The 19,579-nt window shown below is 34.7% G+C and overlaps 1 protein-coding gene across 1 annotated transcript in view; it reads right to left on the bottom strand.

Annotated features, from left to right (window-relative positions):
* Positions 1–2,662: 2,662 nt before the first annotated feature.
* LOC104889629 (putative disease resistance protein RGA3) overlaps positions 2,663–19,579 on the bottom strand; it is a 28,200-nt gene continuing 11,283 nt past the window's right edge. Inside the window, exons 3-7 of the mRNA XM_048640018.2 lie at positions 19,276–19,334; positions 16,459–16,573; positions 5,257–7,012; positions 3,756–3,814; positions 2,663–3,002 (exon numbers count right to left, since the gene is read on the bottom strand). Coding sequence (XP_048495975.2) covers positions 5,640–7,012; positions 16,459–16,573; positions 19,276–19,334 — 1,547 coding nt within the window. The 3' untranslated portion in view covers positions 2,663–3,002; positions 3,756–3,814; positions 5,257–5,639. The remainder of the gene's footprint in view (positions 3,003–3,755; positions 3,815–5,256; positions 7,013–16,458; positions 16,574–19,275; positions 19,335–19,579) is intronic.

Below are 19,579 nucleotides of genomic sequence, written 5' to 3'. Positions count from 1 at the left end.
TTGTCCTAGCTTCATACATACAACTAACTTTGAGGTCCTAATAATAAAATAAATTTGTATGGATATCACCAAAGTCTATTAGCAAACACAAGTCATGAGTGTCTTCCATAAAATTCCCAAGATGCGAAGTCACTAGGGTGAATATCATCTCGGATCATGGTCCGAGAGCGTGCTAGTGGGCAGCCTATAAAACAAAATTAAGGAATTTTCCTTCCAGACGGACTCATCTCAGCCATACACGTGTATAAGGATTATCCACCCTGTCAGAGAAATAATACTTTTATAAATAGCCATTTGGTACTAGTCTGCAGGTACGTTCTGAACATTGCTTTCTCTCTCTATCTCTTTACTTTATCTCTCTAAATTCTTAGCGGACACAATACTGACTTGAGCATCTGACGGGGTTTTCTGGCATCCCCTAAGGGTAGTTTACATTTGTTTAATTTCCTTGCAGACATTTACTCGCGGAAGCCCACTCCTTTACTGACAGACACGTTTAAGGACCGTCATCGTTCTGATACCGAAACAACTTGGCGCTGAAAGGAGGAGTACCCTATTTTGTGAAGCAATCATGGATAATGTAGACAACTTGTGAAGCAATCATGGATGGTTATCTATTTTCTTTGAGTTAGAAAAAAGGTAAGTATGTTAATTTTTATGTGTCGATATAAAAAGGGAGTTTTAGTTTCGAAATTGAGTTCATCAAAGAAAACGTATTTTGAAAGGAAAAGATTTTATAAAAAAACCGTTTTAAAAAAGGATTTTTAAAAACCGATTTAGAAAAATTAAAGGATTTTGTAAAAACCGATTTAAAGAAAACGTTTTATAAAAGAATTTTGAAAACAAAAGGAATTTTAATAAAATAAAAAAAAAAGTAAAACTGGTTTTGTTAACACGTTTTAGATAAAAGTTGATTTCCAGTTAACTTGGAGAATTCTATCTTATAAGGATTGAGGAAAAAAAATCAGTTTTTTATAAAAGATAAAAATTGTTTTAAAAGGAGAAAAGTTTTATCTTTTAATCTTAGGAATAAAAGATGATCATATCTTGGAGAAGGTTTTTCGTTCATAAAATAAGTTATATAAGGGATAGAAACTCAGAATTAGAACTCACATTTTCAGATTTAATATCAGAGATTTCGGGAGCTGAAAACTGATTCCCAAAGCACAGAGTTCTGATCAGATTAGGTTATTATACAATGTTTGTAATTGTCCTCTGTTTTGCTTGAATAAGAAGCACGCTTTTGAGGATTTATTCTTTCTGTAATTTCAAACATAATAGAGAGTAGCAACACTTAGGGTTAAGTGTTGGGGAGTACTACTAGAGTTAGTAGTGGGGAGAATCGTATTGTATCAAGAGGTTGATATTTTAGGATTCAAATAATAAAAGAGTTTGTTTGTGTGGACATAGATCTCGGAGTTGATTGAACCACGTTATTTCTTGTGTCTATTATTTGAATTTGTTGTCCTCGTAGTTTGATACAAGTTAGTTGTCGTAAAAACGTAAATCGAAGAAGTTACGGGTAAACGGACTATGTTAGGCACTATGCTATATTGCGAAAAACGATTAGTTTTTGTCATTCAATTCAACCCCACCTCTTGCGTGTCACCTTGTACTCTAACCAGTGGTATCAGAGCAAGCTATTCTCGAAAGGCTCATTCCTAGAGAATAGAAGTCATGAACATGCAAGATGACTCTTGAGATAGACACACAAAGTGTCTAACTTTTAACGGAAAAGACAACGGATGGTGGAAGGTGAGGATGAGGATCTACATCCAAGGATCGGACTATGAATGCTAGAAAAGGACATATCCTTATCCAAACCAAAGATGCTGCGGGAGAAATGGTTGACAAAGAAGAAGATGACTATAATTCACTCGACTATGCTAAGGCCGGGAAAAACTACAAAGCAATGAGTATTCTCCAATATGGAATTGGACCTGAACTCAAGGATCTCGACTTGCACTACAGCGAAAGAAATATGGGACACGCTGGAGTTGGCCCACAAAGGCACGAATGAGGTAAAACAATCTAGAATAGATTTGCTTGCCCAACAATATAAATTGTTTACTATGAATGAGGACGAATCTATTAAAGAGATGTTCACTAGATTTACATTAATCACTAATGAATTGTGTCTCTATGCACAACATATATATTCTGAAGATTTAGTGAGAAAGGTGTTAAGAAGTTTAACAAATCGATGGCTCCCAAAAATAACCGCTATTCAAGAAGCTAAAGATTTGACTAAACTTTCACTAGAATAATTGATTGGATCATTTATAACTCATGAACTTGTTTTAGACTCTAAAACTAATGAACCAAAAAAAAATAAAGGTCTAGCCTTGAGAACTGAATTGGAAATTGAAAATAGTGATAGCGATGATGATATTGATTTTCTTATAAGGAGATTTAAAAAATTTCTCACAAAGAACAAAAACAATAGTCCTAGAAAAAATGAAAATTTCGAAGGTAAGAGCACTACCTATAACTTTAAGAAAAGTGCTACTAATTCCGGTTGATGAGAAGCCTAAAGAAAGAAGGGAGCAATCCAAGAAAGAATTTAAAAAGGAATGTCCCTTATGGGATGATGAGAAGCCTAAAGAAAGAAGCAATCCAATAAAGAATTTAAAAAGGCTATGATAGGTGATGTTTGGGGAGATACATATTTTGATGAAGAACATAAAAGTATTATTCAAAGTAAAAACTCGAAGTATCATTTCAGTTACACACTGATTTAGATAATTAAATAAAGAGCTAAACTCATCCAATAATAACTCTTACAAATTGATACTATTTAAAGGTTCAAAACATCTAAAGGCAAGTTTGAACATTATTGTTAAGAAATCTCACTTGTAAAACCCTTACTTTATGAGTAAGGTAAAACCAAGAGAGTTCCTATATAAAGCAAGATAAACATAAGTAAACTCATAGCTCGAGATATAATATTATTCCACACTAGTATCCCTTTGCAACTCAGCATCTGATGTTTGTCCGTTATCCTGAAAGTAACCAACAATATCCCTCAAAAAAAAAGTAAGCAATAATTAAGCGTCACACCTCCAAAAAAAAGGAAAAGAAAAATAAATTAACAATGGTGAGCAATCAGCATTGACCTTGTTTGAAATGCTATTAAACGGAGCTAAACAGCTAATTATATAACAAATTTATTCTCCATCCACCCATATTAATCGTAACACTTATTATATGCGACCGTCTCATACTAATTCGTAACATTTTAATTTAGACATGGACGAACTCTGTTTATTATTATTTTTCACTTTACAACTATATTCCACATCCTTATAGAAAATAATAAAATAATATTTAAGTTATTACTCCTTAGACATACCCACCTTCAATTAAAGGACCCAAACAATTTATCTATAATATAAAATAAAGATACTTTTTATTTGAAGGGATAATATAAAAATACCTACTATCTTTAATCAAGTAAGCTTTAAGAATAAAATAATGAAACTCTGTACCACTTTATCTACTTTCTAAAATTCTATGTAAAAGGATGTATCGTGATTAATATGGAATGAGGGGAGGATATATAATATTATATGCGAGAAAAGTCCATGTATTCATATATGTATTCTTCAATATCATATCTTTTTGTTAATAGATTTTCATTACATTTATAGTACTTCATCCGCTTTGTTTTAAATGAAACATAAGAGATTGACACGAAGTCTCTAAAATAATAGCAGAAAACATATAACAATTTAAATATTCAGAAACAAGCATACCTTTCGATCAACTTGGTCTTCGCCTAAATCAGAATCATCAGAATAGTCGGAGTTGCTGCCTGAAAATAAATACGTACGTAGAATATAACTTGATGATTAGTATACTAAAACCTATGTTAATAAAGTTTAATTCTTACCCATAAATAAAGAAGATTAATATAGTACAATTATACTGGCAAAATATTAATGGGTAAATCTTAACTAAATAACGTTATTTTCATTACCAAACCCTAATTAATCCCTATTTGAGTCTGTTATTCCAATATATCACCATTAAAACACAACCAATGACCAAAAAACTGGAAAAGTGTTATGGAAGAAGAGAGAGAAAAGGGTCGTAGAAGGTAATTTCAATGGTTGTCAATTAAGGTAAGTAGGTCATACAAAGGTAAATCAAGATTTCGTAACAGGATTAAGGATTAATGATTAAAAAGACTTACATTCGTTAGTCATTAACGACATATAGTGAGTTTTTAAGAAATTGGGAAGTACATGGTGAACTTTAGAAGGTTAGAGGGTATTTAGTGTAAAAAGAAATTACTCGGAGACATTTGGTGAAAATTTCGAAATTAAAATTTGTGGCATATATGTATAGGGAGAGAGGGAGTACCAAAGGGTACATTCTCTATCTCTCCCCCCTCCCCCATTTGTACTCACTTTGTATACGTTTGGATTAAAGAGGAAGTGAAAAAGTAATAATAAAGAAGATTTAGCGTGGTCTACATGTGAAAAAGTAACAATAGCTTTAATAAAATTAAACCTTCTTCGTATAAAATTAAGGGAAATTCTCAATGGTAATCCTGCATTTTGACTTTTCCTGTTTCGTGTTCAAATTTAATTTTAATTCTTAATGGTAAGGTAATTAACCCCAAGTTTATGATTATACTTGAGAGAGTGGTATGAATAGCCATTTGTTGTTATAAAGAATTAGTAAAAGGGTTCTTTATAAACTAATTAAGGTTTTATAGACTAGAACGAATGACATAATTTCCTTAAAAAAGCTGACTTTCCTTTGTGGTTCATTAAAAACTTATTTCATTCCCGTATATAGAAAGATATGAATGAGAATATGATTTTTTAAAAGGGAAGTTATGTCTATCTATACGCTAAAATACTTAGTTTGAATACAACCCTTTAGCAATTGCATATAACAAAATTAAATATTGTTAATACTAATTTCTTAAGTATAACCATACATGCACGGTTACCATTGAAAATTGAAATTATGTTTGGCTACTAAAAAGGAAAAAGCCTGAATTTAATTTTACCGTTGAAAATATTCCTAAAAATAATACAACACTTGCATTTTTTACAATTTTTATATATGTCATTTTAATTATTATTATCTTCAATTATATAATTTTTGAAATGGAAAACTACACACGTGAGATGAATGTAACAAACTCCAACTTGACTACCTATTTTTCACTATATCATTATTATATAAGAAAACATTGTCGTACATAGAATGTAAGAGCCATAATTTAACTTAAAGAATTACCTGTACCCTCGCTATCATTCTGTGTATCGTCTTCATTCAATGTGCGGGGATCTTCATGATTAATCCAGATATTGGGCACTTTCCGTATACTCTCCCAATCTGTACTTCCCTTTGAGCAGCTCTTCTCTAAAATCGAACAACGATTGATAATCAGAGTCTCTTTCGTAGTATGGGGTACTGATTCAAAAATTTCGCAACGGCTTATCTCCGCATGTTTCAAGCAATGCAGGTATGGGAGGAATGGAAGTGTAGCCAACTTTGGACATTGCTTGATCACGAGCGTAGAAAGGGCTGGAAAATCACAACTTTTTGTTCGTTCCCATCCTTCCAAACTAGACATACCGTCAATAATTAGCGTCTCCAACTTAGGAAATGCAACATTATCATCTCCATAGAACATTATTATCGATCTTCGACACATTATTCATTTGAACAATTTCAAGATACTCGAGATTCGGTAGCGCTCCAAGAGATATGTCGAGCTCATTGTTTTCACATTCAAATAGGACAATACGAACAAGCTTCTCGAGCTCGTATTTCTTGCCCATCCAAATTGGGAGCTGGGAGCCAGGGTAACAATACATCTCCAACTCCTGTAAGCATGAGTGAGGCTGGAGCTTTTGAATTACTTGAGTGTGGTCACCATAATTTTTATCTCTAAGACGATCCCATCTTAAATGCAACTGAGTAAGGCCCTTTTTATCCCTTAAAAGACCATCATCAACCGAGTCTGAAGGTACATTCTCCAATCCGGAGAGGCAAAAGAAACCACTGAGGTTATTCAAACCCTTCAACTCGTTAATGTTGCAACCATCTCTATCGTCCACAAGAAATGCCGAAAGGGTGCGAAGCTCAGTAAGGGCTCCTAAGCTTCTAGGCATGTAACTCAACTGGCCAAGAACATCAAAGTACAAATGGCGAAGGTTGGTTAATTTTCCCATACCTTTGGGAAGCTCACAAAGATGTTTGCATCCTTTAAGTTTCAAGGTTTGTAGCTCGTGAAGGCAACCTATAGAATCCGGTAACCTTTCAATTGGTGTGTATGAAAGATCAAGATAGCGTAGCAGTGTCAAATACTGTATGGAGCTTGGCAGCTGAGTTATCTCACTTCCACTCAAATCCAATGCTTGCAAAGATTTAAGAGCTAAAAAAACTCCAGATGGTATCTGTTTGAGTGAAGAACCGTAATTACGGAGGAATAGAAGTGTCCTCAATCCATCAATTTTTTTTAATGTCGTGAAAGTTGTTTCATTGATACGATCAACCAACACTGAGACATGGCGAGACTTTATAGGTGGAGCACAATCTGAACTTTGTTCTTTGATCAATTGGGAATAAAGATCATGACTTTGCGTCTCAACGAAAGAAGCCTCAGTTTTGTCAGGGTTACTTTTGTACATCATTTTCCCTGATGAAATGTCAAGTCTTGAAGGTAAGAGGTACTCATGCTTCTCAAGAATCTCAAAACATAAGTTACCAGCATCTTCCATTTGCATCTGCTTCATAAGCTCCCCATCCATGTCGGATCTCTTTAAAAAGCCTTCTTCAATCTGCACATTGTTCAAAAACCCTCCAGCCATCCATAATTGAACTATTGTGTCTTTCTCAAATTCATAATCACCTCCAAATAGAGAACAATAGAGTTTCGGCTCTTCTAATAACTCCTCTTGCAATTCGATCAGTATCTTCTTTCTTTCTTCATTAATATCGACCTTGCTATACATATTAATTGATTCTGAATCTTGGTTGTGCAAGCCTACATACAATTGTCGTAACAAAATAGTAATAAGCCAAGGTGAAATTCGAAAATTCTAAAGTGAGTATCAATCACCGCTGATCACCACTATGCTTAAATCGCAATCATGGATTTATCAGATGAAATATGCGCCGTAGAATTGAATATAACAAATATATTTTACGGAATCGAAAAACAGATTGATATTGGTTCTTAAACCTAGTTATTGGACGGATCGGTCCGGGTTATTTTATTGGTCCTATAATAATCCTATCCAATACAAGCCTTATAAAATTGACTCTAACCCTTTAGTCTTTATTGAAGGTTAATTTAGAAAAATCTAGATGTCTAATGTATCTTAAAGATAGTTTAGAAATATCTTGTAAAATATCTAATAATATGTGATTTAGAAAAATCAAGACATAAGATATTAGAAATTTCACAAACTTTTATATGAGGCGGGCCACACCTTCAACTAATAGTGTGGCCACCCCCCTTCCTCTAACTAACCCCTCCCCTTCTCTCATGTTGTCACGCCCCTTTCCCTTTTTCTCTCATTTTTTTTTTTAAAACTCTTTCTTTCTTTTTTTCTCTTCTCTCATTTTGTCCTATTTTTTTGCCTCATTTTCTCTCTCCTCTTATTTCCCCTATTTTTTTTTTCCTATTTTCTTTCTCCTCTTATTTCCTCTAGAATTTTACCATTAATTCCCATCCCCTTCTCTCAAGCACTCCCCCCCCCCTTCTCTCATTTTTTTTTTGTAAACTCTTTCTTTTTTCTTCTTTTTTCTCTTTAATGTCTCTCATTTTTCCATTTTTTTGCCTCATTTTCTCTCTCTTATTTCCCCTATTTTTTCCTATTTTCTCTCTCCTCTTATTTCCCGTATTTTTTTTCTTATTTTATAATACGAGGAGCCTATTACTCCATAATAAGTAACTATTATTATTTGTATCATTGTTTTATCATACGAGTAACTCATTTATTCTACAAGTAACCCTCATATATATTTTCAAATGACCCATTATATTATAAAAGTAATCTCATTAGTTAATAAAAGTAACCTTAATTAAATGTATAAGTAATCTTATTTATTTGTTCGAGTGACATCATATGTTCACAAAAGTAAACCCAATTATTATATAATAGCTTGAAATATTTATATAAAAATAACCATAATAAATGTACAAGTAGCCCATTAATTAGTTCATAAAAAGTATCCCCATTATATATATAAAGTAATCTTATTTCTTCATAAAAAGTAAAACGCGTTGCTTTTCAATGCTAAAGTGTTACTTTTAGTGAATTAGAGATTACTTTATCGAATACTAAGGGGTTATTTTACTGACACTAGGGATTACTTTTTATAATGCTAAGGGGTTACTTTTACTGTAAGTATAGGTTACTTTTGATACCTATAAGGGTTACTTTTACTATAAATAGGGGTTACTTTTACTATAAATAGGGGTTACTTTTACTGAAAGTATAAGTTACTTTTTGTAACTGTAATGGGATTACTTTTACTATAACTAGGGGTTACTTTTACTACAATTAGGGGTTACTTTTTGTAATGTTCATGAGTTACTCCTACTAAAAGTAGGTGCTACTTTTGTAATTATAAGGGGTTACTTTTTAATTATAAGGGGTTACTTCTACATTAAATAGAGATTACCTTTTGTAATTATAAGGAGTTACTTTTGTAATTATAAAGGGTTACTTCTACAGTAAATATGGGTTACTTTTTGTAATTATAAAAGGTTATTATTACTGAAAGTAAGGGTTGCTTTTTATCATTATAAAATGTTATTTTTACTGAATTGGAGGTTACTTTTGTAATTATAAGGGATTACTTTTACTAATGAAAAAAAAACTCAAATCTCCTCTCTTCCTCCACCACAATCTCCTCTCTCTTCATCAAATCTCCACTCTCTTCATCAAAAGAAAGATAGCGTGAATCTTTGATGAATGAAAAATGTGGCTACAATTTTAGAGTGTTACACCTCACACTCACACTCTCAAACACATCTTTCTCTCTCATCAAACACCTTCAACCATTTCTACATATTTTCACACTTGAATCTCTCTCCTATAAAAACCCCAATCTTCTACATTACAATTACACATTACCCACTTTCACAAACACCTGAAAGAAGAAAAGAGACAAAGAAAAGAGTTGTAAAAATGGCAAGTGAAAATGAAGTGAGCAAGAAACAGATTATCCTCCTTTTCTCTCTCCTCAGCTCAATCAGTTCAATCTCTTGAAACAATTACAAAATCAATTCCAGAACAAAGACAATCAATTCCAGATCACAAATCCCCTTCAATTTTACAAGAGGATTGAAAATAAAAAATAAAAAAAATGTTATGAGTATGTTGATGAAATTGGCAGAAGAAGTTGCAGTAGAAATTATCTTAGAAATCAAAAAATAAAAAAAAATCAAAGAAATCATAACCTCTTGTGAATTCGAGGAGTGACAAGCGACAAGCGAAGATCAAAGATTGAGGAAGGAGGATGGAGGACCAAAGAGAAATTGGGGCGGAAGGAGAGAGAAAATGGAAAGTGTAAGGGGAGGAGGAATTCAGTGATGTGGCCGCACGGTTTGGGTTTTCGTGTGGCGTGTTGTACAAAAAACACACTGATGAGCATAGAAAATTCTAGAATTAAGTATGCAACCATTATAAATATGTACCAAGTGATTGTGTTTAAATATATATGTAGAAACATAAGTGTTCTAACAAGGTTATGCTAGAGGTGATCATGGGCCGGGCCGAGTTTGGGTCGGGCTGCGATCAAAAAAATTTGCCCATTGGTCGGGCTGAGTCGGGCCCAAAATTCGGGTCGGATTATTGTGTCCAAAGGCTGCTATTTTGGGCCTAAATTAGCGGGCTTTTGCGGGCCAAAACGGGACGGGCCAAAAAATAAACTAAAAAGTCGTTTTTGGCTTGCCCAAAGCCCTCCCAAAGCCAAAAAAAATATGGGGGGCCGGGCCCGGCCCGGCCCACGGGCCGAAAAATTCTGCCCAAAAACGGGCCAGGCCGAGCCAAGATGATCACCTCTAGGTTATGGTAGCTAAGGAAACCCAAGTCTAATGAGAAACACGAGTTCTCACAAGATCAAGTAACAGTGAGAGAAGTGAGCTAATCAAGAGAGCTCCTACAAAATATTTAAAAGGAGTAGAAACAAGAGTTCTACCAAAGAGAAAAGTGAGAGATATGGGCTCTCTCAAATATTTGTTGTACAATTCTTGAATAAAATCAATAAAATGCAATTTTGTTATATTATGATTGGTTCATCAAAACTTTCACCCGCGCCCCCAAATTTCTATCAACCATTAGGCTATTCTATCCAATAACTAGGGATACTCTACCACCAACCGAAACAACACTATCCCCAATTGAAACAGCCCTGGCTACCCCCATTAAACCTTATCCCTCCACTCGAAAAACAACCACCATCCATGAAATACACCATCCACCAAAGCCTACCCACCCAGGCTGCTGAAGTTGGCCTCCTTGGCTTGGTTCATGCGTGCTGCTGGGCCGAGGCTTGGGCTTCCTTCACTTGTGTTGAACGAGCTTCCCAAGTAACTTGTTGCTTTCTTTGTTGGCACAAACTCCACAAAAGCCCAACAATCTCCCACTTGGAGATTTGGGCAAACAAAGTTTCAAACCACCAATTGAAACTCCTCATGCAACACCATATACAAACCAAAAAAAAAAAATCACTCGTACCCATTATCACCAAATTACTCACTCCATTTATCAATGGAGATCAATTGAGGTTCTACACAACCTTAATTTCTCACTAGAAGCCACCTTAATGAGCATGTCCGCCGGATTCTTTGAACCGACAATCTTCCTCAAAACCAAGACACCATCATCTGCCAAACTCCTAGTGTAGTGGTAGTGCCTCTTTATGCCAATTGAACCGCACTTTGGATATCACTGTGCAAAACACATTGTTGTTGTTTCCTGCCCATTTATTCAAGTAAGTTCTTCCGGTTACTTCATGTAGTGATCCTCTTCCAAATCCCCATGTAAAAACGTAATTTTCACATTTATTTGCTCAAGAAAAAGATTTTCGCAAGCCACTATTGACAATAAGATTCTAACAGTGGCGACTTTCACAACCGGAGAAAAAATATCTTGATAATCAACCCCTTCATTTTGTGAAAACCCCTTTACCACAAGCCTTGCCTTGAAATGGAAAGTGTCATACGGTTCATCCTTCTTTCGAAAGATCTACTTGGTCAATAGTGATCTTTTTCCTTTGGGTTGATCACACAACACCCAAGTCTTGTTCTTCACCAATGAGTCTATCTCATCTTTCATGGATTGCTCCCACTTAGACGATTCAATAGACTTCATTGCTTCACCATAGTACTCCGGTTCACCCGCATTGGTCAACAACAAGTAGTCAATGAGGGAGTTTCAATTCGGTGTCTTGATAGACCTTGAAGATCTCCTCACTTGAGCAGTGGAGTTAGCTTGTGGAGTTCTTGGTTCACCTTGAACCTCATCATCCATGTCATTAAGAGTATCATCCTCTAAATCATTAGATTCATCAACATTGGGAGCTTGAAAATCTTGTTGAGAAGCTTGAACATCATCTATCTCAACTATTTCTTGTTCTTCTCCAATCCACCCTATCTCAATTGAATCTCCACCAAAATTATCCTCATACAAGGATTTCTCATTAAAGATCACATCATAATGCGTAATGACCACACGGTTCTTCGAATCCCAAATACGATACCCATATATTTCACAACCATATCCTATGAAGTAGCATTTAATGGCCTTCTGGTCAAGCTTATCATGCTTTTCGGAGTGAACCTAGACAACACAACCAAAAGTTCTCAAGTGTGAGAGACATACCTCTTTACCACTCCAAACTTTCTCCGGAATCTTGAAATCCAAGGGAACACTAGGCCCCAATTGATCAAGTATACCGCGGTGCTCACGACATTGGGCCAAAAGCACGTATGAAGACCCGCATGGATCCTCATGCTCCTTGCCCTCTCAAGTAGTCTTATATTCATTCTCCCACTAACCCATTTTGGCGAGGTTTTCCGAAATAGTCCTCACTAAAACAATGCCATGCTCTTGAAAAAGCTTCTTGTAAGCTTCCAACTTATACTCACCTCCATTATCGGACTTGATACTTTTTATCTTCTTGCCCGATTGATTCTCAACTTTCGCCTTCGAAACCTTGAAGGTTTCATACACCTCAGACTTTTTCTTCTTAAAGTAAATCCATACTTTCCGGCTAAAATCGATCATCAATGAAGGTCACAAAATACTGTGAGCCACAAAGGGAATTGATGGGGGAAGGCCCCCATACATCCGTGTGTACTAGATTTAATTTCTCATCTTTCAAAGACTTATTGATTTTTGTGAAGGACACTTTCTTTTGCTTCCCAAAGACACAACTCTCACAAAGATACATGTCGATTGATTTCAAACCCGACAACTTACCCCTTGAAGCTAGAATCTTCATCCCCTTCTCACTCATGTGCCCAAGCAAGTATGCCATAGCTTGGTGTCACATTTTGTGGTTGTAGCAATCATGTTCTTACACCTTATGGTAGTGTAAAGTATGCCGGTTTTAGAGCCACGAGCCGCGCACCACCATGGTTCCTTTAGTTACCTTCCAAACACCTTCACCAAACATGGTTCTATAACCATATGAGTCCAATTGACCCATCGAAATCAAATTATTTTTCAACTTAGGTATAAATTTAACATCTTGAAGTTTTCATAGGCTCCCACTTTGAGTCTTGACCATAACTTCCCTTTCCCCATAATATCCAAAGGCTCATTATCGTCTAGATAAACCTTCCCCAACTTCCCACCCTGAAGTTGCAAAATAGCTCCTTACATGGAGAGAAATGAAATAAAGCTCCCAAATCAAGGACCCAAAAATCAATTGGGCTATGAACACTCAAAATCAAAGCATCAACAAGTTCATCGTATGTAACACTAACTGATGAACTTGCATCATCCCGATTCTTATGATTCAGACCACCCTTCTTCTTGGGATTGAGACACTATCTTTTGGTGTGCCCCTTCACACTACAATTCGAACACACAAGATGAGCACCACCTTTCAACTTACTTCGGCCCCTGCACTTCGACCCCCTATGCTTGGCATTACCCTTTTGTTGTCTTCCCCTCCCCTATTACCACTATGATAAGATTCACCCAAGGATTCACCGGACTCTTTTCTCCGAATGCTCTCACTCAAGATAAGGTTCCTCACATAGTCACATGCTAACTCCTCCTTCCTCGAAGAGTTGTTAATGGTGGAAACCACTATATCCCATGATATAGGCAAAGAAGACATTTAAATCAATGCCCTCACTTCATCTTCAAACTTGATATCAACCGAAGACAATTGACTACTAATCGAAATGAACTCATTTATGTCGGCGGTCGAACTTCCATTAACCACCTCAAGATTAAACAACCGACGCATCAAATATACCTTGTTAATTGTCGAGGGCTTCTCATACATATTTGATAGAGTTTGCATCAACTCCGCCATTGTTTTCATCTCCTTGACATTGAAAGCCACACTCCGGCCAATGTCAATCTCACCAGACCAACACCTTGTCGGTCAAGCACTTTCCATTCATCCTCCTACATATAGGAAAATATTCTTTTGGTACAAATAGTCATCTATTTTCATCTTTCAAATGCCAATTTTCCCATGAAACTTCTCAAGTCTCACCTTTCCATCCTCCATGGTTGAACAACAACCCAAGATAAAAAATCACAACTTTATATCCACAAAGAAAAAAGCTTTGAACTCCAATCAACATAACTAGTTTTGAACACAAATCTAATTCAAATACTTTTCCCAAGGTAAACCTTAGCTCTTGATATATTTGTTCTAAATTAGATTAAGTAAAATAACTAATTACTTGTATATAATGCAAATCAATTAATCAATGAAAAGTTATGAAACTAAGCACAAATAGGAAAAGCAATGAAAACAAACCGAGTAACGTGGAAAAACCCGAGAACCGGGAGAAAAAAATCCACCAAGCAAACACCTTTGATTAATGGAAAAAATGGATGAACAATACAAGCATTAATAGATGAGTCTAATGTTATTTTCTCTCTCCTCTTTCACTAAACCCTAGGTTGATCTCTCTTTGTATGAATGATGACCTAAAACATAAAAGTGGAGGGTTTAAATAATTTAAGGGGGTTAATATATATAATAAGGGTCGATATTAAAGATGAATATCGTAAAAGATCCCGACAGATCTGGGTTGCCCAGACGAGCCCGAAAAAGAGCTCGCACGGGTAAAGTACCCCCGCCCGGGCTGAACCCCATGCTAGCTACTGCCCAAGGTCCCTTGAATTTATGCATGCCCGGGCTTGGAACCGCCCGTCCAAGGCGGACCGGTCGCTCGGGCCACAACCACACTTGCCCGGTGTAGGGTAGCGTGTTACATTCTGTATTGGAGGCAGAATCAACCAACCAAGTAGTGCCCGCCCAATTGGGTATAGCCCTCCCATGCTGCCGGGGTTGGGCCTCCTTGGCTTTGTTTTATGCGTGCTACTGGGCTGAGGCTCGGGCTTCCTCCACTTGCGTTGCACGAGCTTCCCAAGCAACTTGTTGCCTTGTTTGTTGGCACAGACTCCACAAAAGCCCAACAACCTCCACAAGAATGGCAATTAAAAAGTCATTTGTAGCTAGAAAATGAAATAAGTTATGGTCATGGCAAAGGTAATTTATGTGGTCGTGCTTATGGAGCAAGAGGATGTTGTGGTCAAGCTCCAAATCAATGTGAATCAATAAATATATAGTTATTGAGTGATATTATAATAACATTTATGTAAGAGATATGATCACAAGGAAGCAAGGTGTTAGGATAAAATAAGGGATGAGCAAGAGGAAACTAATTTCAAGGAGAAATTGGAAGAAGAAGAGAGTGAGCAAGCTCTTCTAGAAGTGTGTTGGTACGTTCTTATGGAAATTTTGTGGGGATCTTGATATCTCGATCAAGATCAAAAAAAGATTGTTGAAGATTTGTCAAGTGTACTAGTGTAAGTCCACGGAAAAATAGACGTCCAATCCAACAAGAAACTGAAGTTACCAAACTTTGAAGGAAAGTAGAGTATTGAAAACTATCCTTCAAAGTGACTTAAGCTAGTGTTTAGTTAAAGTTGGTTTTCTAGTCTGATCATATCCCCTCTATTTTCCTAAGTTCTATCCACTTACTATTGATCCAATAATCAAGAAAATAGGAAAAAGGACCATCTCATGTGTGATCTTTTAGTTATTTTAAGTTTTACGGAGAAACGATCTGTCCTATGCTCAAGCCTTCTGCAACAATGAAGCAGCTTATGGAGAATGTGCTCTCCTTATAATACTGTTGAAATATGCTCAATGTTCCTGATTGGACAATCCAAGTGGTTTATGTCTATAGAGAAGGTAATCATGCAACAGATTAATTGGCTTGCTAATCAACCTTCATTCAAGAATCCCAACTTCATTCTTTCACTTGTGCTAAAACTGGATAGAATTTTCTTAGACGAGGTAGGGATATGTCTATACCTCGCTTAGTCCTCATTAATTTTGTGTTTTAGTTGTTTTCTTATTATTTTTATTCTGATTGGATGTTTTCCTCTTTTTTTAAAAGGGTAGGCCATTAATGCTCATTGTTTAATATAAGAAAGTGTAGTTGATTTTTTCTGCACCAAAGCACTTGTTTCTTCATTGTTTTACTTTGTTGAAATGCTAGGGTCACCAACTCAACAGTTTTGTATCATAGTTGATTGCTTAATTTTAGGATGGTCATCGTTCATGTAATACCTATTTAAAAACCCCACAATGTTACATGATTAACTGAAGAATGTTTAAGCCAGTTGTTAAGGTTTAGAATATGCGAAAACTCATCCATCTTCTCATTAAACTATAGAGGAATATATATACAACTTAATATCGTAAACTTTGTTGAACTAGATATCCTAAATTAGAGTGGCTCTGATACCATGTTAAGGTTTAAAATATGTGAAAACTCATCCATCTTCTCATTAAACTATAAAGGAGTATATGTACAACCTAATATCAGAAACCTTACTGAACTAGATATCCTAACAACTTTACAGATAGGAATAATACAAGACTCCTAATAAATATAATACTGCAATACCAGTTTCTCTCCTTTTCTCCAACCATGTCAATTTTGCTATAAACCACATTTAGATACAAACCGATCTTTCAATTAAATTAAAGTTTACGAGGGAGAAGCGGTATTTCTGTGGATTACCACCCCGAATTATAGGACATTGCCCATAATTCGAATTTTCATCCCAACAATATGTTGGTCATTTACTTTTGGATTATTTAGCCTTTTACCCAGCCTCTGAGCTGGTGTCCCCTGCAGGCTATTAGCCTAGCAGGAGTTGGTATTCAGACCAATTATCTTTCCTAACCGAAAAAATTAAAGTTTACCTTTTCGATATTCGGCTACTCTTGGCATTTTCGTTTTGGACTGAGAACCCAAAGTTGATGATGATATAGGAGCATCATTGTCTTCGGACAAATTCAGTTTTTGCTTATCGTATTCCTACATGAGTATCAATAACATGAGTGTATCAACATATCAATATGTTGTTCTTTTTTTATTACTCCTATTTGTGTATTTGCTCATTTCAAAAACTCACTAACGTTCATTTTTAAATAAGTGCAACCGTTTGACTTTCATACTTGCCAACGCACAAATTTGACCATTAGTATCTCTAATTATGTATTACAAAAGTCATAAAAGGTTGATATTATGAAATCATTCTTCATTGAAACAAATCCAACTACATTTTACACGAACATTTTTGTTTTTTTATATTAGCCCAAAAAATGTGGTGAAAGTGATATGTATGAATAGTGCAAAATTTTAGAGGGTTGCACTTAAAAAAAAAAACAGAAAAAGTATTAGTTATTACCATAAAGAAATAAAATAAAACAAACCTATATTGAGTTTTGTTACTGTATCACCTTAGTTTTTGTTTTAACCTCTGTATCACCTTAGTTGATCAAAGAGCACAGGAGAAGTAAGTGAAGTCCCCTATATTTTTTTGTGAAAGAGATAGTAATGCTGACGTTCGGAGTATCATCGAGTTCAATAAGCTAGAAGAAATTACGTATTCACGTACTATAAGGGATATCTAGATAGCATAATTAGTTTATCATCATAATTATGAGTATTATTAAACATAGAATTATGTTAGGGAGCTTCCTAATTCTTACTTAGTAGTCTTAATTTTGTTAATTTTCAAGGCTTCCTTTTCAAATTATTACTACTCCCAACTCATTAATTGCAACCATTTTACCGGCACCCTTGTCAATGCACGATTTTTACCATTGATATCTCTAAATACTCTAATTATTTATTTAGTAAAATTTTGAAAATTTGATATATTGAATTTACACAATGAGATAAATTTTATAACATCTTAATGTTATCATTTTTTTCTATATACTCCCTCCTTATTTTTTTTGTTGTTCCTATTTAAAATCAGAGAAGATACCTATATATGCAACTCAAAAAATAGGCAACATTCCACTGTTTTAAATAAAATTAAATCAACTAAAAGTAAAGTTTTTGACAGTTCGAGAGGTAAAAGAGTAAAAAAATGAGTACAAACTAGTATGAACACATTTATGGCCCTTTACTCTATGTTAGACACAAAAGTTTGAGGTGTAAAAAAGTAAAAAAGACTACTCATTAATACTCCATCCGTTTCATTTTAATTGTTACACTTTGATATTTTACACTATTCACAACTCACTTTGACCATCATTTGTGATTTATACGCGGATGAAAATATATTCATGTGAGATCTTGTTAGATTCATCATAGCATGTATTTTATTAATATGTACTTTTTATAATTTTTACAAATACAAAACTAAAGATATATGTCCTCAAATTTTTTGCATTAACATGCGTGAAAAGTGTAAGTGTATAGATTAAAATGAAACAGTGGGAGTATAAACACATTTATTGCGACATGAAACTAATGGGAAATTTAGTTCATAAATTACACTATATATGAAAAAGATTCAAAATAGGAACAACATATTAAAAATTTTCAATGAAAAATACACGAACAAAAAAAAAACAAAACAGATAGAGTATTAGATAAAAGTTTTGGTCAAAAGAAAACATGTGAATAGTAAAAACTTCAACTAATATAGGACAACGAGAGTATTTATGACAAAGACTTAAATTATTGACAAATGACTTTAGGTAGTGTTTGGATAGAATACATTCATTTCGAATGCTTTAATTTCAAATAATTAATTTCGAAATCTCACATTCAAATCTAAATCATCTATTTGGGAAGAACGAGAATTTTAAATTCATCATTTCATAAAAAATGAAAAAGAACCCCCACCTTTTGTCATCTCTCTCCTCCTTCAAGCTCCTCTATTTCACTAAGTTCCTTCATCCTTCCACTTTCCCTAAAAATCAGTTTTTTTTCCTCTCTCTAATAAATTGATTATCTATCCCAGCAAAATAAGAATCTTGTCACTTTCTCTATCTCTGTAAAGAAAAATAAGATTTCTGATTTCCTTCTTCTTTTAATATGTTTCATTCCCATCTTCAATTCATTAGTACTCCCTCCGTTTTCTAAAGATCTTCCCACTTACTGTTCCTACAGATACCAAGGAAAATCAGTTGTGTGGAGCATGGTGTGAGTAAAGTAGGAGAGAGAAAGGGGTTAAGATAAATAAACAAATAAAAAGGGGTTAAAGTAAGAGAGAGAAAGGGAGTAAAATTGAATTAATAATGAATGGTGGACCATATGATAGTGTCGTGAGAGTGTAAATAGGGAAATTTGTTTTGCCAAATAAGGAATAAAGCAAAAAAGGGAAGATCTTTTGGAAACACCCTTAAACGGAAAGAGGGAAGATCTTTAGGAAACGGAAGGAGTAATTTTTAGCTAAAAATCAAAGCTTACTAGAGCTTTAATAGTGATCTAGAACCAGGAGAGAGAAAGGGGAAAGAAGATAGATAGAAACAATGAGACATTGACATGATGAAGAGATGATGTAGCTGGATTTTAAATATGTGGATTTGAAAAGGGATTTCAAATCCTAAAAAATGTGATTATATTTTTAAAGGCATGAAATTGGAGCAAATACAAATCCAAATACTTAGATTATCCAAACACAATATTTGGACCAATTCTATCATTTGAAATGAAATGTTACTATCCAAACATACCATTAATGTAATTTTTAGAAAAATAACCAAATTCAAATATACCTCTATATCAACTTCGTCTTCGTCTATGTCTGATTCATCAAAGCTGTCGGAACTGTAGTCTGAAAGCAAATTTGTAGAATAAGCAAATGATTAATATAATATTTTTTCCGTTTTAAAATAATTAAGATTTGGGGAGATTATCCCAACCGATCGAATTACTGTTACCAAACAAAAGTTTGACTCTGATTCCAGATTAATTACTTCTTCCGTTTCTTTTTACTCGCTACACTTTCCATTATGGGAAGTTTCACATTACTTACTACACTTCTTTTTTGGGCAATAAACTCTATCTATCTCTCTCCTC

Source organism: Beta vulgaris, chromosome 3 (genome assembly GCF_026745355.1).
Source record: "Beta vulgaris subsp. vulgaris cultivar EL10 chromosome 3, EL10.2, whole genome shotgun sequence".
Lineage (NCBI taxonomy): Eukaryota > Viridiplantae > Streptophyta > Magnoliopsida > Caryophyllales > Amaranthaceae > Beta > Beta vulgaris.
Note: the sequence above shows the minus strand (reverse complement) of the source record. Positions and strands in the feature narration are given on the sequence as shown.